Source organism: Pocillopora damicornis, chromosome 10 (assembly GCF_964200805.1).
Source record: "Pocillopora damicornis chromosome 10, jaPocDami1.2, whole genome shotgun sequence".
Taxonomy (NCBI): Eukaryota; Metazoa; Cnidaria; class Anthozoa; order Scleractinia; family Pocilloporidae; genus Pocillopora; species Pocillopora damicornis.
The window spans coordinates 10,472,859-10,494,367 of record NC_142679.1 but is presented as its reverse complement, the minus strand read 5'-3'; the positions used below and the strand labels follow the sequence as shown (position 1 = coordinate 10,494,367).

Genomic DNA, 21,509 nt, shown 5'->3' with positions numbered 1-21,509 from the left:
AGGGAAGACTGAGAGTTCGGAACATATTATTCTCACTAGCAATCATAGAAAGAGTTATCAAACAACAGCAACGATAACAACAACAACAAAAGTCAGTCGATTATCTTTTATTTACAAGTATGAAAAGCAGGCCGAGCGGGTCACGAGCTTAAATAAAATTCAACCACACCGTGATAACCTCTGCAATATAGCTACTAAATATCTATATGTTAATAAAAAGGGCACAAAACAAATCAGACATAAATACTCTACATTCTTGTCATGTTCTACCTTCGTTTCCGCTCCATAGACCAATAAAGTGGTGGAGCTTCCGGTAGGAAATAACTGTCATTGTATACAACAAACTTTTGATCGCTTTTTGCCTATCGCAATTAACTCTTCAGACTTCCCTTGTGGTTTCCAAACCTCACGCGGGATGATAAAGCGATGGTCGCCGTCTATTTTTTTTTTCATAGCCGTAGTGCTATTATTAACCGTTGGCAACTGAGGAATATCTGAAATGAACAAGTAAATATATGGTCCTTAAATTAAAACGATTTATCGAATCTTGCACTTAATTGCAATAAAAAAGAAAGTATTTCAAATCCAAGAAATGTTGCAAGCCCACATGCTTACTAGATCATTTAAGAACTTTAAACTACGATTACCATTTCCATATTCCAATCCACGACAAATTTTGGCAGTATTTTCAAGCTGTTTTTTACTTGAAAGAGAACATTACCTTCCTCGCCAACTTCTAACTCCTTTAGTTTTTTAAGGTACTCTTGAATTTCTTTAATCTCTGGCCACCTTCTCGTGGCTCTCGAGGATTTTCGTGGCTTAAATGGAAGTCTTGTTCTCACAAATGTGTTGGGTTTGTGCTTCAATGTCTCGGCCGCCAAGTAAAACTGTGCCTCCTGGGGTTGCAAAAACCAGATTAACTGGTTTTTATCGTCCTTGAACTCTACCCTTTCGTCGTCGAGGGTGTTTATTTCCTGCGGTATAAAGTCAGATTAATTAACGTAGTAAGGTAAGGGAAAACACTGGGTATGGATAAACTTAATATACATGTCCTTGACCTTGATGAAGAGTTCTTTTAAAGCCAGAACATTTTGAATCTGACAACTTCCTCTGGATAATCAAAAATGTTTTTGTTTTATTGATGTCGTCGTAGTTACTTTTCTTACAAATAGACAAAATGTGTGTTCCTCAGGATGACTACCTTTCAAAGCTGAGGCCTGGTCGTACTGACCGAGTAATGACAGGATTTTCTTCCTTCGTCCTGTCAGGCACAAGCTCACTAAAGGCACGCAATTCATAGCGATAAGTTTCGTTTTTTCCTTCGAAGATCCGGGTTATTCATGAAGCATTTATCGTTACCCACAGACGTGTTATAACTTTTCAGCGAAACAACGTTTTGAATGTTTTTTTTTTTCAATTCTTACTTTCGGGAAAAGAGTAATTGTTGGTGGTCGGGAGTATTTTGGGAGAATAGCCATTCGAGATGCCTGTTAAATCCTCTACAAATTTCATCCACATGATCAAACAAAGTATTGGCCCCGTTCACTGCGATGCAATCACCGAGGTAGTTCATAAGCTGAAAAGAGCTTCCTCTCAGGTAGGTGACCCTATATTTGAAACTAGATGCTGTTACATGCTTCTGTTGAGAACTAAAATGTTTGCTGTGCTCATTGTTTTTATCGGATAGTTGGCGTCGCTAATTAACAAACCTTATTCAATTCAACTGCGTCTTTTAAGATTTTGCTTGCTGCTTGAGCTATGTCCTGAAAATTCATTATAAGAAATAAGCAACAATCAACATACTAAACATGGTTTTTGGGAAACACGAGCAAAACCGGCGACCAACCGTTAACTTGTCAACTTTAGCTCCTGCTGAAATGAAAAGAGAATTCGCTAACGAGAACTTACAGGTTGGAAACTGATGTCTTAAGACACAGACTGACTATCCGTTTGAAACCAAAATTAGCTTTTGCGGAACTGAGAGACCTATGAAACTGACGCCCTTCTAACATCAATCCCTTCCCCCTCACCAATGTTTCCTTGGTTACTGACTCAAACTTTGGACCCGAATCGGCAGAAACTATCATGCAAGAAAAGAAATTTGATAGCACTAAAGTACTAACCTCAAGTTTGACGTCGAATTTAATGGCAGTAACTTCAAGCTTGAAGTCGAATTTGATAGCATTTACCTCAAGCTTGACGTCGAATTTGATAGCAGTAACCTCAAGCTTGACGTCAAATTTGCTTGCACTACCCTCCAGCTTGCCGTCGAATTTGATAGCATTAGCCTCAAGCTTGACGTTGAATTTGACAGTATTAACCTCGAGCTTGATGTCGAATTTGATCGCGGTAACCTCAAGCTTGACGTCGAATTTTATAGCAGTTACCTTAAGATTGACTTAGAATTGATGGCACTAACCTCAAGCCTGACGTCGAGCTCAAGTGGTTTTCCTGTATTTTTCATTACTACCCCAATCTCGTCATAAGTAACGTCATGGAGACTGAACGGTGGTTTAGCTTTGTCTGCACTGAAATATCTGTTTTCCCAGGCGCCAGTGTGTGGATCAAACCGGTACTAAGAGCGATAAGAGTATATGAGCAATTTTATAGTATCCAATGAGGTAACGAGGTGAACTGCAATCAAAGCATTGTAGCAATCGAAGCTTAGAGAAATAAACGAAACACTTGGCGCCCCCCTAAACTTTACCTCGCTCTTAGCATGTGACTCTGCAGCTTAGCTGACAGCAGCTCCCAGCATATACCCGTGAGCACAAAAGCAAAACAAAACTACTGGAGAAGTACCAATGGACAATTTTTGCATTTTATGCAACAGGTAGTAAAGATAGCTCTTAATCTAGATTATAGTTAATATCGAAAAATAATTATAATAAATTCATCATCGTCAACAAAATCGTACGCTTACAGTCCATCCCCCTAAAGTTTTTTCTTTTTTTTTATTTCATTTGATATCTCTTTTGTGATCCTCCGATTACTTTTTTTTCCATATGTCATATGTCATATCAGGAATAACTGATAGCTGATACATTTGTTTTTTCTCGTCAGCTTTTGCTTGATGATGTATTAAAAGAGGGGAGAAGCTAGATACAATCACCTCTAGGAACTAAAGAGTCACTAGTAACCTGTGGTAACAATTTCCAGCCATGTGTGGCTATCATGTCCACTGCTTCCAACACAAAATGCACTGTCTCGTCATCCATGAAGTAAGGCAGATTGACTCTGGCAAACCCTGGTCTGAAAACAACAATTTGGTTCTTTGAGTCCTTAGTGTCCCTTTGCTGTAACATTTTTTTATCCTAAACTGGCTAAGTAAGGAACGTGTGTAAGTTACTATCTTTTTTCCAGTTCCAATGAAATCATGTTTCCATCAAACATTAAAATTGGCTGCGAAAACTTTTTATATTGATCATACTAGGAGGCATGAACCAAGCATGTCACGCGTCAGTATATCGGCCATAAACACCGCGTAGCGCGTAAAATACTGAGTTATGTATGAAATTACTAGACAATTCAACTGCTGAAGACTATTAATCTCTGTGAATATTCTAAGATAATGAAAGATATTCTATTTACTTCATGATCTCCAGAGGTTCTCTACATGAGAGTTCCACATCTTCGCTGAAACACGAAAGTAATCATTCGTACGTTTTAGTGAAACATTTTTCATAATCAGTAGAGCCTCTCGTTGTAACAAATAATGATTTCACTGTAGTATATAGGGTTGTTACTGTTAGTTGTTACTACTCAGCGAGTAGTTTATGCTTACTTTGACTTAACTGGAGTTTATCTGTGCAATGACCAAAAAATGCATTAAACATTGAAAGGCCGTTCGGTTATAGGCGATAAATTCCAAATTGTGAAAGCCATTAGCTCAACAATTAACGATTCTCCTCTTCATGTGAAACTTTCTCATGCAATGTACAAAAATCAGCCCTCTTGGAAAATTTTATTTTCTGTTAGTAAAAGGGGTTATCAGTATTGATCTCCATAGAGGTACTCGAATTAATTGACTTACTTTTCATGAGACTCAAGAAACCAGGTAAATTTCTTTGCTATAGTCTCGTTTATTCCCAAAAGATCCTGTATATATTTAGAGCGAAGGTCAGTGACAACAAAATATAATTATTAATGACAATATAGGACCAAGTCAGTGTTGGATCCTCATTCCAATGACTGGATCGATCATTAAAACTCAACTTAAGGTAGTAAAAATTCACCTATTTGGAAACATTTCTTTGTCTATCTAGGCTTTAGTGCAATATGCTGTTTCCTTTGGATCTCCCCCCAACCCCTGTCAAGAAGTTTTGTACCCACCCTTGAGAGTACAGTAATTCGGTCTGTAATCATTTGAGCGTTCGTGAATGAATACATTTCTACGACAAGTTTGAATAAAAGTGTTCAAGCGCACACAAATGACGCGTAAACTAAGCCACAACACCGCACAATTGCCAGCGTAAAGCATACTTTGTCTGATTACTTTACAGAATACTCATCATCTGTAAACCATACCTGTGCATAAGGCCCTGCGCACGCGCATCCTCCGCGAGCCTGGATGCCATAAAGATCGTTAAGTAATACAGAGACAAAATTGTGATGCAAAATCTTTCCACTATCAGGATGATGTATCAGCAGAGAAAATATCGGCAGGCGACGAGCCTTCTCATTCCCCAAAATTGTTATTTTTGGATTTTTTCCCCACACTTGAAAGGCATTTCTATGTAGAAAATTAAAGCGTAAGCAAATAGGGCTTTTTAGTAATTGAACGTGATTTTGTGAGCAATTTACCCGAAATTAGTTTTTACCGACCTGCATAACTCTTCCTCTCTGTCTTCAATAGTTTTTGTCCCCACAGACTGCAAAACAAAAAAGTAGCTTGTTCGGTTCATTCAAATTAAATTTCGCCCTTTACAGATGTATCCATCCTTGATTATTTGGTATTCGGTCGTTTCATACACAGTAGTATCGTACCCAAATTTAGTTGTTTCCAACCCAAGTGTGAATCGGTTCGTACCAAAGCCACTGATCTATTCTTTCCCGTCCTTATATACATTTATTCAAAATACCTCACGTGCGAGTGTGTCAACAGATGTCGATTGTTGTGTTGTGTATTTTTTTCTCCCATTGTTATTAACGGTAATGAATTCGTTTATTCCAACGAAAAGAAATAAAAAACATAAGTTTTTACCAATGGAGAGCAGATTTTGCTGAAACAAGTACTGAAAGGATGCGCAAACATCAACAAACCCGTGATCAAATGAAGTGAAAGCTATAACGACATGCTGTGATGAAGTATAGTATGACTCTTAGACTTCGCCCTTAAAAAATGGACACCACGTTAAAACATGTAATATTGCTATTTTCAATAAGAAACCGACCTTATTTTAAACATGGAAAGCATAGTTTATTAGTTTGGGTACGAAGCGACCGAGCTGGGTACGAAACGACTCAACTGGCTAGGTACGAAACGACCGGTAACCACTCATTTTACTACCTCCTCTTTTATATGCGCTGTAACTTCACCTTCAACCTATAGCTCAATTTTCATTCTAAGTATACACAGCGACCTTTAAGTTTTCAGGCTGGCTCGCTATCTCGTGCTTTGGCGGAAATCTTGGTAAACGGCATCGATAATGCATTATGACGCAGTATAACGTATCGTCCTAGTTAATTACTAATGATCGGCATGTCCCTACGTCATGTTATCGGGTTTACTGCTCCTACACTGTACCCTCGATAATTTCGAGGAGCGTGCCATTCGTTATTGACTGAAAAAAGTGTCAGTATTGTACCTCTTTAAGTTGGAAGACCATACCGGCCCGTACTGACTCTACTATGGCTGGTGTTCCTCCCTCTTCTCTTTCTTCAATGTCTTTCAAGTATAAATGTGTATCACTTGTCACCTGTATCAAGTAATAGAAAAATGGTATTAACGCTGAATGATTCCTGACCAGTCACTGCAATAAACCTCTTAAAAGAAGATAAAAGATGTGCCAGTATCAAAACTACTTGAGGAGAGATATATGTTGAGGTATAATGGCAAGATAAATAGGCACGTAACCAGCAGCATTCCTAGTGAAAGATGGTTTGTGTTGGACGGCTATTTCATGTCAAGAGGTCTGGGCGCAAGACCTAGCCGGGCCACCGTGTTCCAAGGTTACTTCACTGTTACAAGGCCTCTCCACCAAGGATTATCAGTAGGTGTTGCCAAGTTAACAGGGAAACTGACGTACACCTGAGGGTAACCTGCAAAGTACACTCATTCCATCCAAGGGGAGTCGCAAAATTAAGTAAGACCAACTGGAAATAATCTCTGTGCCTAATGACGTCTTTATCAGGTTCCAATCACTTTTTTCAGACCACCATCATATACACGTGAACTGACATGTTTTACAGAGCGTGATGCATGTTAACTTACAAAGAGGACTGTTCCTCCTCCACATCCCCCAGGCACAGGATTTCGAAAAAGCCTCTTTTTAGCAATAAGTAAGCCTGAAAGAAAGCATTTTTTTCTTGTGTGAAATAGCGATCAATACAAAATAAAACAAGAATCAATATAAACAATTTTTGTTTTTAAAATTTATCATGTATGTCCCTGTCTGGGCTTGTTTTACGGCACAGTTTTGCAATTTTACCAAAGTATAGAGAAAGATGTTTTCGTCTTGTCACGAACGTGGGACAAAGAGAAATTCTGAGTCCCCATGAGGAATCGAACCTCAGACCTTCGGATTCCGCGGTTCGATGCTCTACCTCTGGGCCACAGAGTCTCTACAGTCAGCGAGGTCTATTACGAATTAGTTCATATGACTTGTCCAGCATACTGTTAAGACCAGAAATGTCGATAGCGTTATTTTTATAAATAGAATAAGAGAGATGGTAGGTTTGAGCTCGGTAAAGAAATAGAAATAGAAATAATCTCTATTCTTTACCGAGCTCAAAACTTACCATCTCTTTCATTCTATAAATATTCTTCGCTCACCGTAAAGTCTCTGTGGTTCAGTGGTAGAGCATCGGAGCGCGGAATCCGCTGGTATGAGGTTCGATTCCTCATGAGGACTCAGAGATTTTTTCTTTCACGCTCGTCGAAAACACAGCGAAAAACATCTTTCTCCATTTCTTTAACGAACTCCCATCTCTCTCATTCTAGTTACCAAAGTATGTTTCCTAACATCATGACTTCGAATATTCCTGATTAAAAAAGTGGCTAAAATTTTTTCACTGTAACACAGGGAAATATCCCACAGTTAAAAACTGTTACGATGCGTTGCATCGTGGTTCAAGATACGCTTTTGAGCATTGTAGTTGAGATGTTCTTTTCGGCAAGGGTGGTTTTATACTGGCCTGTTACGGACATTTTGCGATCACTATTAGGAGAGTTACGTATGCAAAAATGACCAACCTGGTCAGGTGCAACAAGCACTAAGTTCTGTCCTATTTTGTTTTATCGTCTTTTTTTTTTCGCAAGGCATGGTTGAGTTCATTTAGTTTCCCACAATGCAGTTGGTTAATTTTTTTACCAAGTAACCCCTTGAGCAACGATACTGTTGTTGCATGGAATAGTTTTACCTGGAGTTCCAGGTCCCCCCACAAATTTGTGAGGAGAAAGAAAGACGGCGTCTTTGTACCTGCAAGAGCAAAAACAGTTATTACACTTTGAATCCCAATTTCTTTCGCAAAGCGTTGGTTGAAAGCTGGAATTAAAATCAAATTTCATTGACATAGAAATCAAAGCATCCGTTTGTTGCTATTTCCCTCGTCCTCGTCGATCACTAAATGACGAGAGGCTCCTTTATTGCACCACAATCTGAACAGAGCTGCTACAGCTTTCTTTGAGGTAATGCTCATTTAATTAGCAAAACTGAACAATTATTGTTGCCTCTAACCGTAGATTGAAATTTTGTTTGCTCCATGAAAAAACTCACAGAGTGTCATCAATAACCAGAAGAGCGGTTTTAAACCGGCAAAACGGTTTGTGATAATAATTACAGTCTGCGCTCTGTGAAAAATACGTGTAGAATCTGCACATAATCATTAAAAACAAAATCTGTGGATTTGGGTCGGTCAGGTGAATTGGTTTTCACTATATAGAATTGACATAAGCGTCATTTCGACATGATAATATTTCGATGGATATGAATAGCGATGTCCTTCCTTACCCGGTGAGTGTTGGGTTCATGTCAATCTTGAGATATGGACCTGCCGATGCGTAATCCCAGAAAGACAAGGCCCCATATTTATGACATAGTTCAGCCACAGCAACAGTGTCTGTTTGGATTCCAGTCACATTAGAGGCAGCTGAAAACGCCACGTACATATTGTATTCTGCTAAGCGATATTTCTGTAATCGGATAAAAGGAAACATGCCTTATAATTGTTGAAAGCAATAATGTGAGATAAAACCAAACTCATCACAAATTATGAACCAATGGGAAATGCTAAGGAGAAGAGCGTGCTAAAATTCGAGTGACCAGGCCGTCTTTGGCTTTGGTTTTGCAACTGATTGGTTGAAAGAGGCTGCTGGTACTCTTGAGCAATCACAGAGCAAAGCAAAACAAAGCAAGGCAGCGTCTAATAACTTGAAGTTTTTAGCAAAGAGACGTAAATTATTACCCTAAGTTGGGCTTCAAGCATCTTCATATTTACTGTGCCTTGGTCATTATCATGTATTCTGATGATCTATAATGAAAGAATAATATTTGTCTGAGGACACGTCAAAGTTAGAAAAAAGTTCTGAATGGTCTTGATATGATGGCCACTGCGTAAAAAAATTCATCAGTGGAAGACGGCCATACCGCTGATAAATATTAAAGCCACTGAACAACTATATAGTATATGATTTTTTTTTTCTTAGTTCGACAAAAATTAGACTCAGTACCTTCGCTCCTGTTTCTTTCCACGGTAAGATATTTGAGTGATGTTCAAACGGACCGACGAACACAACCTGTTTGAAGGAAAAGATCGAAATGCTCGAGAAAAGGGCCGAAAATGGACGCCAAATCTGTATCTTACGTTGAATCCGAGACAAACGGACCAAAAATGTTCAGTTGGGTACTCACGGTTTTGTCAACAACTTTTCCTGTTAACTGTAGAGCATGGATTAATTTATGGATAGCTCCAGTAGCTCCACTACCAGTAAACACAACTACATCGTCTTGCCCGGCATTGACGCACTTCTTGATGATTTCCCTGCAGTAATTATCATCATATGGCTCATTAGCTGTTGTTATATTTTAAGCGACGTGAAGAGGTGTGAAAAAAACTCACAATATTCTGTTAATTCAACATGCTTTAGTCCATATTTCTAGAAACGAGGGCAGGGCAGTTTCAAACCCTTCTAATTGTTTTAGCTATGCTTCAAGGAATTTTAATGTCTCGGGTTTCCCTCATTTGTCAAAACTGCACTCTTTATTCCGACGTCGAATAACTTTCCTTAGCTGTGCAGTTCGCTTTTGTTTTTTCATTTGACAATAGCTCTGCTTTTTTTCCTCACTTCTAAGACAATCAGCACTCAGTAAAGACAACTTTTCAGAGCACTCAAGGCTTCCCCTGTTCACAGTGCGTAATGGTGGAATCTCAATTAAAATGGATTTGCAACGCAAAGTTGTTAAGTTAATTGCCCTTACTCAGTCGTATGCAGCCGATGATGTTATTGTTTTTGCGGACTGACTTACCGTGCTTCCTGTCTAAATCTTGTTGTTTGTCGTGACGTCACACTCGTAGTTGTGTGCGTGTTGGCGTAAAAGGGATAAACAAACTCCCTTATGTACCTTTCGATAAATCGGAGGGGCCTAGTGACAAGTGATAAACGTGAAATCAAATTACCGTAGTGATTCATTTAGCGCACGGGGCGCTGATTTACTTTTGGTACCTCAAGGGAGGGCCCTTTTTTGAAACAGGGTGCTTAATTTTGCTTTGTTTTTTTTTGAAAATGTGAAGCGACCTTTGATATTTACTTGAAAAGGTTAAAGAAGGCTGGAAAACGAACTTGTTGTCCTTAGCCTAGCAATCGTCGCAAAATTTTGAGACGGAATCTATTGTTTGAAGGAACCGTACATTCACGGGGACATAATAGTTGAAAGACTGAGACAAAGACCACCACTTTTGTTGTGAGGCTCTAAGTGGCAATTAAAATTAAAGGAACCACGGTTTATCTCGATGTATATGTACTCTAACAGCTCTAACAGTGCTATTAGGGAAACAGAACGGGGGCGCCTATTGGAATAACAGTACTTATTCGATAAAGGCGCATATTAGAATAGGGGTGGGGGGGGGGGAGTAGGCGCTTATTGGAGGGATGGTGCTAAATCAAATCATTAAGGAAACCAAGAACCAATAAGAATAGACTGCAGGTGTCTCACATGATCTCTGTTTTCTAATTAAACAGTGGTTTTATCCAGCCACCAAAAGTCAACCATACCGTCTTCCACATAGATATTACACAGATATTTTCTATAATAGCCGGGCAAAATGTTATAAACTTACTTTCCAGACGCGGTGTAATCGCAATAGATAACTAATGAGAGAAATAAAATGCACAGATTACGTTTAATATTATAATATTTTATAATAACCTTCTACTGTATAAATTGTGCGCATCAGTCACTTATTAAATAATTTAGCAATTTATAAACATGAATTTCAGCTAATGTTTCCTCTTTATATATTTAGAATATCCTATATGTTTGTATTCTATGTGGGCTCTCACTTTCATTAAGGTCGGCGTTATGACAAGCTACACCCGATTTCCAAAATGTGGACAATCACAGTTAACAAACATCTACAAAAATGCATATTGTTTAAACTTTTTTTTTTTTAACAGTATCTGTGTCCTCGTAACATACCTCTTCTTTGCCCATAAGGTCCTTCAAAACTTGTCTTGCCCCCGATTACATTTTCGTCAATAAACTCGAAGATTGGCAACATGGTTTCCTCCACAGCAACGTGCTTGGTACCTCTGTCCTCGTAACTTTGAAATGAATCAGCGTTTTCCTGACAAGGCGCCTTATCTGATTTAGTTTATGAAGGGTAAAAACAAAAATATTTGCAATTAAGAACCATTTTGAAGCTAAAATGGAAAAAACATGAAACAGTTAAACCGAACAAAGCGTAAAACTTATACCAAAGTCTTCAAGCATGTGACCGTCAAGAGGAGGCGGGAAGTGTTAGGCTATTTTCAACAAACTACAAGTGTGCAAAAACATACGGACATAGATTTTTCATCATCGAAACATGGCTCTGCCAAAGATGAAGGTAAAGCCTTACCAACTAATTGTTTTTTGATTAAAGTTGCGAGAATGCTTATTTACTCTAATAGTACGCACGTGCAACTTTGCCTAACTCTGACTTAGCAAGTGATGCAACGTCACTAACAATATGTTTGTCAAAAGGAACGTTTAGGCAAAGAGGCAGTTCATCGTAATTCGAGGCCAATTTTGAAATGTCGACGAAAGGTCCTCACCCAAGGCACGATCCTTTTACCAATATCTCGTCGGAGCTAGTAGAAAAAAAAACGACTGCTTAAAAATAGGCTGGCGTCCTTTTTTTTTCTTTTTTTGTTACTGTTTTTACAACGAAAAAATCGTCATTACCACCTGGCCCTGAAATTTCAGAATCCATTGTATCGTCGAGTACAATTTTCAACCTTTTTTCAATATCCAGGATGGTATAATCGATGTAAGGAGATACCGGTGAAAGAGAAGATTTAATTGCGCAACTTCTGTCGAAAAATCATTATTACTAAGAGTCTAAGTATCATAATGAAAGAAACAGAATTTTTTATCTACATCATGGATAAAATCTTACATCACAATCGGCTTAGTGATACCAGCACATTTTCAATTCACTTAGAGGCTGTCCAACTGTCCACCACCCCCTCCCAAGGCTACACATTAATCACGATATAATCCTATTGTGGAAAATTTAATCGAAATGATATTTGTGTCTTGATGACAGCTTAATTGAACAAGTTACTCACTGAATTAATTTTAACCCTAAGTGATCTCTAAGAACACGACTTATTCAGCGATTTTTTCACATTGCAATTCAGTATTTCTCACCGGCGAAATTAAGCTCCAAAACCGGCGATATGATTGTGAGGTGATTTTGATGTGAGAAACACTTCTTGTTCTTGTAAAATACTCACGTCTAAAGTACAAGTGGACCCGGATGAGTGAAAGATCTCACTGCCGCGATACATGCGTTCATGAGCAGATGCAATAAAGCTCTAAAGCCACTGAGATGAATTAAGTAATTATGCCTTGAGTTAATTCAGACCGGATAAGGAAAAGAGTCCCATTAAAGAACTTTATTTACTCAGAGCTTACTTGTGCCCTCAAGGCGAATACTTTAGCTCAAGTGAAAATCTAATTTACACCTTTGAAGTGTTTATTTTATTGTGGCAAGAGTAAGTGCTTTGTAACTATAGCTACTGTGTAGTAATTCTTATAAAAACTAAGTCCATAATCCGCGCATAATAAACTCGAACATATCGTTTTCTAAAAGAAAAAATTATCAGAGAAAACGCAGTTGAAATGGCCTCGTCAAATGATCGTTGTTCATTCATTTTAGTCTGGTCGATTAACATGTGACTCTGTGACTGACATGTGATGATGAGATGGTGAAACCATCAATAACACTTTCCATAAAGACTAATGAGTGGCACAGGCCAGCAGGGCTACTGCAAACGATGAAAGGAATAATAGCCATTGTTTTAAATGATCACGTACGCCACTTTTATCAAGTTTAATTTTTTAGAATTAAGATTTGCGCGAGCAGAAGTTTATTGAAGGTCCTTGATGTATTCCTCTCAAGTACAAAAGTAACCACCCTGTTTGTTGACGCCGGAAGTCGATACCCAAATCACAAAGGAGCTAAATGTTCTCACTTCGACCACGAAAAATTCCTTTGGTGTAGAGCCATGTGCAATGTAAACAGTCTTTCACTCAGCAAAAGTTGTGACCTTCAGAGAGGAATAAACTTAGCCAACAGAGTTATGTTGTTATGGAAAATTTCACCAAGGAAAGTACATTCTCAAGGAATTTTGTAGAGCTGAAAAACCTTTCGGGTGTTATCTGTTTGTCTGCTAAAGAAACTTTCGGGCTGGTAACACGGTTGCAACATTATTGCAATAGCCAATGTCTATCTTATAAATTAAAAGACTGTAATTGCATACCGTGTACTGGTGTCTCTTGCAACAGTGCAATTTTCTGAAAAGTCTGTTATTTGGTTATGTCCGGTTTCTTTTTCTTTTCTGGTGTAAACACTTACTATCCATGACCACCATAAATCAGCTCCAGTGAACTTTCGTAAAGTATGAACAGACAATATAACATGGTGGCAAAGAAACTGGCAGAAGGAATCTATAATCGTACTTAAAACAACAACAAAAATTCTGTTATCCGTGAGATTTTGAATTGATTGTTTCTCAGCAGTCCCTGTATGACTTGAAAAGCTACAACCAAAGTCACCATTTCGTAATGATCGTCTTGCAACTCATGCAATCTGCGCACATGTTGCTCACTTATTGATTTTCTCACTTTACTCATCACGTAATTAATTAAACAACTGTTTTATGAGTTCCCAGAATTATCTGAGTTATTGCTTAAAAGCCCAACTTTTTTCATCCTTGCCCTCATTTACTTGAAATTCTTGTCTCACAGTTACCACGGGAAGTAGCATTACCTGATTTCTCTGAAATGGAGTATTGTCAACTGTGTTCCTGAACTTCTCAACCATTTTCTTCCGTGGATTTGTGGGAGCATCTCGATCATAAAGCCGAGACTGACGAAGAGAGCAACTAAGTATGCATGTCGCAAGGATGAGACTGAAGAAGCATCCGGTCGGGTGTCAGAGAATTCATTTACCACTTAATTAAAATAATTTGTGTTGTTGATCTTTTAGTTCAGCGCACTTCATCTTACTAAACTTGTTATTAGCCGACAGTTTAAACCCTTCTCTTAAACTGCCCACACGTAAATTGCATGACCAAACGAAATGCGGCCGTCACATCTGACCTGGTTTTGTTGTCCCATATCCGGTCCGGAAAAGATTTTAGCCGACAGTTAACTGAGGCTTTCAAACAGAGGACTTTCTATTACAGAAATAAACTAATATTTGATAGGATTGGCCTTATTCAAGCCCTTATAGATCTGATTTAATACCACCGAACTATCGATAGTTTCCCGAACCATAACAATTACATTGGGATGATTCACAGGTCGAATTAATTCAAGTCTCACAACTCCTATGTTAAAAGAAAACTCAAACTTTCATCAGTAAGAGCTGTCAAACTTAATTTGTTGACGCCAGTATGAAATAGCAGAAGAAAAAAAGTTCCAACTGACACGAATATTAATTTTCCGGTAAAATCCAAACAGAGGCAACCAAAGAGATACATAGTCACTTTTAAATGAAAATCGTTTCAAACAAATTGAACTTCCATCCTATTGACAAGGCAGTGACATGTCATTTACTGTCTAATAAAAGTAAAGAGAAATTGAGCAAAATTGGAGCCAACGTTTTGCCCAGTTATCATCAGAATCGTGGGTTTTGTTATCAGCTGTCTATCCTAGTGTCTTGCCTTTCCGCAAGGTTATCACTGTAAACGTATACTGTTGATGTTAGTTTTGGAATAAGTGTCATGAGTGTCCGAATAATTTGGCCACACGGTAAAACAAAAGTTCACCTATTATCAACAATTCAGGTTCCACAACGAAGCTATTGAATCATACCGCCCAACGTGATTTTGTTTATGTAAGAGATTAAAATCGACTGGCCACTTGGCCTTCTTTCTTCGTCTTAAAAATGACGAAAGTTAAAGTGAGTGCCGCCGGCGATAAGAAGTAGGTTTCACAAGGTACATCTCCTCAGGTTTTCATTAAATTCCTTGGTAGCTGATCTTATAGATTGCAATATCTTTTCCGGCATTCCACTATCTTCTCATTTTCGATGTACATATCCATATTTGTTGCTAATGCGACTGGCGCGGCTGACTTGTTAAGGAATGTAAAAGACACAATCTCTGTCTGTTTAATGAATTCTGGTTCAAGGTACTGAATTACCAGTCCAATGGATGTAAAAAGTCTGGGTACAGTGAAATAGAAGATCACTTTGCAGGAGATTTATTTCGGACTCTGAATGTTTTCCAGGTGTTTTAGGTGTTTTCTTGAATGCATCTTGTCATACACTAATTAACTCTCTAGTTATTGTCATAAACCTACTCCTTAGAACAAAGCCAATGTGATGTCAGCTCGTTGAATTTTCATGAAAACAGAGATATTTTGTTGTAACTGTTTCCATTCTTGTTTCCAAGCCGAAATTTCTCCGCTCAGAATGTTAATGTGGCAAATCAGTTTGAAAGCTTAATTAGGGCCAGAACTCGACAGTAAAAGAAAAAAAAGGACCAACCCTTTTTAATCCTGAATCCTCAGGCGAAGAATACATGAGACAGAATATGATTACGTTTTCGTCATTTCGTTGCTTTGCTTTCTTTTTAAGCATGTGAACTGAGCGCACTCCAGCCAGTTTACAATGAGCAAGAACAAGGACAGGTGAATCCATCAAGTTGCGTTCTCCTAGAGGATACTACAGAGGTCCATTGTTTCACCGGCTGTAATACTATGTAAACCGGCCACAGATGAAGTTCATTTACCTATAATTTTAATGTCTTGCGACATAGTTAGATTTTCCTTGTGACTATCATGAATGAAAAAAATAAGTATATTACATAAAAAAGTACCACTTTCCTCTGGCGCTTTCCTTCACAATCACACAATTCATGTGATACTTTTTTTAGCTCTGTGGGTGCAGTTAAATGACGCAGGGTTGATAAGATAAGTTTTGTTAACTGCAGTTTCATTTTTCCTCATTCTTACTTGTAAAGTACGAACCAGCAATACTGAGTAAAAAATTCATCAGTATTCTTAACTGATTTAATCAAATAATATGGCTTCTTAAACTAACGGCTTTTGTAATCCCGCTCATCAATCTTTGTTAAAAACATATTTTTAATTACCATACAATCGTATTTTAAATTGCTTTACGCTAGGTTTGCTCTGCCTGTTTAACAAACTCTTCTAGGCCGGATTTTAAATTTGCGGCTTTAATGAGAGTTGTCATGAAAGAGAAAATTGGAATACGAAATATATTGAACACCTTATGTAATTAGTACAAAGGCATCAAGGCATCACATAAAAGCTGAAAATGCTTCCCCTTCATCGGGGCAGCAGATGTCAGTCACTAAATCAAACTATCTAAGACACACTGTGAATGCAGTTGCTTCTTATATTGCGCAAGAAACACTTTTTGTTAAGTGGTGATGTTGATGAAGTTATGGAGCCATCAATTCCCGCCGGTTTCTAGTTGTGGTTTGGTTGGAATCAGTTGTGACTCAAATAGGTAATATTTCTAACCATATACCACTGAAACCTTTTATTTTCATGATAGCAACGATGATTTTCACCAAATTATGAGAAAACGCTGCAGTCTGTCAACATGAAACACAAAATTTCACTCAAGCAAGAACCAACATGAAAACGATTGCGCCCTAAAGGCACCATAGATCTTTGACATTTCTTAACTTTTCAATCAAAAAATGCTTCAAAGAAGTTGTATTTTCTGGACCTCTTTCAAAGCGACTAACCGAAAAAAGGGTCCCAAATTGGAAATCTTACCACGCCCGAATGACCCCATGCTTTTCACAGCCTCGACCAAAGGGAAAGATTCCTGATGTGGAACGCTCGCCTCTCAGGATGTACAACACTCGACACTTTCTAAGCTTACCAAGGATTGTAATCATTAGCTAGTATCTCATAAATCAAACTGACGAAAACAAAATACAATAAATTTTATTAAACTGGACATCTCCACAAAGGCACCTAACAATAAAAGCTGTAATGCAATAAAAGATTACATTTACATAAACGGCGAACTATGTCGACTCTTAAACTCAGCAGGCAATTTACGATTTGTGACCCAATTTTACTACTCAATTTGTTAACTTAACAAGTTGAAAAATTTTGTAGAAACTTTTGACTCGGTGCTCAAACTTAATTAAAACTGTCAGGTTTTTTAATTTTGAGCTGACCATAGCAGTCTCTTTGTTTAACTTCGTACGTTTAATAACGGTAAGATTTCTTTTGTTTTTAGATTACTGTGATATTTAAGAACAAAGAACAATATGATATCTCTTCCTAATTAGCTCATAAACACCCCTAAGAGTGTACGTACGCTTCATAAACAAGGCTGTTGGTGATAGCAACCTTTTTTAACTACTCTGGTAATTAGAGAGATCGAGCTAGACGTTCGTGTTTTCATTTATGCTACACAAGAGGGGCGAGTCCCGTCATTCAACAAGGCCTCTTTTCTACCCATGACTCGAATCATTTTAATTAACACGGCTAACTTTAATTTGAATGTGGAAGAGAAGAAAGTGAATAGCTTTGCTTTCTGACCGGGCAAAGAACAGCCTGGAATCGACCCCAAGTGACTTAAATTCGTTATTGGTCGGGGTATCGAAAAACGGTTTTAGCAGTGTTCAGTGAGCAGGATGCGTTTCGGTGTGACTACGAGTTTGGTGTTCTTATATTATCACGGTTAATTAAGCATTCGTACCTTCATACTCTTCTGGAATCAACTGCGGTGTACGTTTGTAAAAGAACCATCACGGTTTGTGTCGGACTGGACCCATTTCTTCACTTTCTCGTAAATCAGCGGAATTTTCGTCAAGCAACAGAGAATACAAATAAGAATTCAAGGTCCTAAATGCAAATCACCGAACGTAGTGTACACATGCTATGTTAGTTAGGTATGAAAATGACAATATTCTTTCATTGTTGATTCAGTCTGTTGAACTTCTCTGCAAGACTGATAGGAACTTTCACATCAACTGCCCAAACAGACAGGAAATACATAGGGAGATGGCTACCTAACTACTGCTTTCTCTAATCGGCTACAAAAACTACAGAAACAATGGAAACCTGCCAAGAGAACCGAGAAAACATTACAAACTGTGTGCGTCAAACAGGAACTACACAAGGATTTATATTGAATAATTACGGCACTGATACAATCTACTGAATCTAAACCAGCTACGTGGAATAAAATAATGAATGTTATTCGTCGTTCAATAGGAAAAAAGGATCTATTTATTTAACATACGATTTATTCCGAAAGTAAAGTTGCTTTGTCTATAAATTATCTGAAATGCCTGGAAGCTCCTTTGCCAAGTAAAAATAACCGTTGGCCTAACCCTACGCTTATCTCGTGTTCTCCCAACCTCCCAAGTGTTTACATCAGGCTATGTAAACACGGAAACCATTTTACATTTCTTCAATGTATGGGCCCACTCCTAGATCATTCGTTTTTTCTTGCCTCTGAAAACTTATTATCTTATAAGAGGTTTTTTTTTGCTTTAAATTCTGCTGAGTCTTTGGCTATAACCAATAGCAAGCCATGCCTTACTGTACTGCTTTCTGATTACAAGTGTTGATTTCACATACGTCACTGCATAATCATGTTCTTAAACTATGAAAAACTGAGGCCCTTACCTGAGAAGTTTTCAACGAGTGTTTTTTGTGGAGGTAAGATAAGGTGAACATGTATCCATTTGACACGCTAGCAATACTTGAAAATGGTTTAATAAGAAGCCAATGATATGAATATATACGCTGTGAGAAACCAGAACGTTCGGTGTCATTACGAAATTTACTAGAGCATGTCGCTTAATGGTCAGGAACACAACTTAGTTCGTACGCAGTATTGCATGAAAAGTAAATTGCGTGATCAATCATGGCTCGTTTGAAATCACATGATTTGCGTCTGTAAAGCAAGAGCCCGTGTCGAATCTTAACAAAACTAACCACAAAGCTTTCCTTTGAGGAAAGAAACAGATATATACAGTCTTTTTTCTTTCTTTCCTTTAACTAAAATAGGCAAATCATGACTCGATTAAATTACGGCATGCCCACCACCAGTCCGGTGTGTCCTTACAACGACTTACCTATGAAATAATTACCGATTTGTGGGTACACAGTTCCGTCGATTATGAGTTGGCTTTTGCCTCTGGGAAACTAGTATGACATAATTAAGACTATTTTTAAATTACGCTGAGAAGTCACGGTTCATTTTTTCAATTTTTTTGAATCATTGCATCACTTTAGCTGTAAAATGGTTTTGCAGACTTACCTGTGATCCCTCTTTTTAATGTGTAAACAAAGACGTGAAAACGAATACATTACGAATACGTTCAGTCATTGATCTCGATTAGTGGCTTAAAATTCTTGATTCTACTTCGAAAGCAAGATGGAAAGTGCACTCAAAGCATTCACGTAAAACTGTAGCAATAAATTTGATCTTGACTGAGAAAATTTGATGACGGAAACTCTTACTTGCACTTGAATGTTAAAGGTTAACTTGCCTGAGAGGTCTTCTAACCACTCTCCAAACGTGATCAGAGGAACGACTTGCCAGTGGAAGAAATCGTCCGAAAGAAACGGGGTGTCCTCCAAAAGCACTTTCCAATTGAGTCAACATCTCTAATTTTCCCGTTTAATATGCTTTCATACTATGATAACGACATGACACATTTTTCAGCCAATAAGAGACATCGCCTCTTCTTCAGTCAACAAGTCGATGGGCTATAACAGTGACTCTGTGCCTATATTTCAAGGAATGACAACACAGCGCATAACAGAAATATTTGGCCTCAAGAGCAGTGCAAGGTCTTAGCAATGAGTTCAAGCCAATAACCATCCATGATCGTAACCAATTATTCCTTAGCCTGGATCTTTGCTCATCACTTGAAATTATTTGGATTGTGGCACGATCTCACGGACACGACAAATAAAACCTTTTCCAATCTCTGGGTTTGAGGGATATCTTGTGTACCATAAAGAGAAATTGATTCAATGAAGCTTGTTTACGCAGACGCAAGAGGACAAACATCACAGCTGGCGAGACCTTTAGCACAATTAGAAATTGCGAAAAGGTAGATGAATGATGCCAAATCCGAAATAAATTTAAATAATTGTTACTTTACATTTAAGATTCTATACTCCATATGATTAATTACGTTACGTGAGACACGAAAATAGGATTTTCCTGTTCAGAACCAAAGTTTCTTTCCATTAAATATCAAATTTGTTCGACTTCATTAAAAACCAAAATAGTTGACCGAACAAACAAACAAACAAAAAAACGAAGACTCTGAAAACTGTAGATTCTATCTCAAATTGCCACGTTACATTTCTTTGGAAAAATCTAGAGCAAGTAACGAAGTCTTGTATTTTCTTAATTATGACCAAGTTAAAATAATTACAAATAACAGAATATTTACCTTAACGTTTTTATATAGTTAGAAATCTTAAAAGGTGGATGTGGCAAACTAAAAGGCCTTGTTTTATGTAAGGTACAAGTTTGCTGTTTGTTTGCAAGGTTAAGCGCTTTTGGAGGTTAAGTATATGTTTTATGATATTTAACATATCATATCTAGGAAAATAAACGGAACAGCTGAAATGAGCTCTTTGAGACACTATGAGAAAAAGTAGCTAAGCTGTTGTGAGTGCCAATATCTGTCTCTAATTGTCTCCATATTCGCTCTTTCATTTTGGTAATTTAATAATAAGCCCTCCGGGACAGGTTTTTTTCAATTGTAATTTTTGCGTAGCGCAGCCAAGAAATAACCAGACGAATATTAAACAGATCGGGCGCGTTTTATTTTCATTTGCTTTCGGGAATTCAGTACAGACGCATTGTTACTGTCTGAAATTCTTGCACAACTTGAATGATCGAACGAGGAACCTCTTTCAGGGATTAAGTTTCCGTCTGCTTGAAAATTCCTGTTTGCCTGAGTGCAGCATACCTTCCCAGCCTTTCAACCAATCAAATTTACTTTCTAAATCTGGAAAGCTTATCGTGGGAAGGAGAACAAATAATTTGAGTAGGTTAAGTAATTCGTCAAATGTCGTGATCAATGATGACAAAGACAAAAATTGTGCCACTTTGTGGAATGGAGTCATCACTTCATAAGATTTTAACACATCGCTCTCAAATGTGATTGTGGCGCTCATTTTATGTTGCTATTTGCAGCAGTCTCGAAAGATTTTTCTTTACTTCTCCATTTCAGAAGCTACATAAACCTTGAAAGGTTCAGATGGAGATTAATGCTTCAAGCATATTTGAGTGGTTAGAAGGGGACGCAACGATTTTCTTAAAAAACTACGGCATATTCCGAGGCCTAACAAGATACCTTAGATTCTTCTTGTTGTAGGAAAGCGTTTAAGTCTCATCGATCACATTTGCCTTTGATGGCTCCAGTGAGTCTGAAACTTATTTCTTAAACTGTTACCGAGTTTGTCAAGTTAAAATCAGTTGAAGACAAGAAAGGCGATGATAAATTCAAATTGTACTGATAACTGTCTTCCACCTCAATACTTGATAAACAACAAATTATAGAAAAAGGCAAAATTCTTTGGTTTTTTTAAAATCTCCACATAAAA

The 21,509-nt window shown here is 37.9% G+C and overlaps 1 protein-coding gene across 5 annotated transcripts; it reads right to left on the bottom strand.

Annotated features, from left to right (window-relative positions):
* Positions 1-92: 92 nt before the first annotated feature.
* On the bottom strand, positions 93-19,571 carry LOC113667641 (uncharacterized). 5 transcript variants are annotated; one of them, XM_089186237.1, is made up of 21 exons: positions 18,561-18,624; positions 17,626-17,708; positions 10,857-11,021; positions 10,498-10,528; positions 9,687-9,803; positions 9,072-9,201; positions 8,891-8,956; positions 8,626-8,691; positions 8,172-8,353; positions 7,582-7,640; positions 6,434-6,507; positions 5,808-5,918; positions 4,825-4,871; positions 4,528-4,732; positions 4,034-4,098; positions 3,592-3,636; positions 3,141-3,252; positions 2,420-2,575; positions 1,710-1,763; positions 722-974; positions 93-494 (listed from the first exon to the last, which is right to left on the bottom strand). In XM_089186237.1, the coding sequence occupies exons 3-21, from the start codon at positions 10,936-10,938 to the stop codon at positions 328-330; spliced, it is 2,022 nt and encodes a 673-aa protein (XP_089042363.1). In that variant the 5' UTR covers positions 10,939-11,021; positions 17,626-17,708; positions 18,561-18,624; the 3' UTR covers positions 93-327. The 5 variants fall into 5 exon arrangements, with proteins under 5 accessions (XP_089042363.1, XP_089042364.1, XP_089042362.1 ...); XM_089186238.1 differs by lacking the exons at positions 17,626-17,708; positions 18,561-18,624 and adding an exon at positions 19,430-19,571; XM_089186236.1 differs by lacking the exons at positions 17,626-17,708; positions 18,561-18,624 and adding an exon at positions 16,686-16,814.
* Positions 19,572-21,509: the final 1,938 nt, after the last annotated feature.

Bases quoted from the DNA above. Each gene is read 5' to 3' on its own strand.
- LOC113667641 (XM_089186236.1), bottom strand. The intron at 6,508-7,581 runs GTAAAACTATTC...GCTTTCTTTCAG, and splicing joins GGGGGGACCTGGAACTCCAG to GCTTACTTATTGCTAAAAAG. The intron at 4,872-5,807 runs GTACAATACTGA...TTTGTTTTGCAG, and splicing joins TGGTCTTCCAACTTAAAGAG to TCTGTGGGGACAAAAACTAT.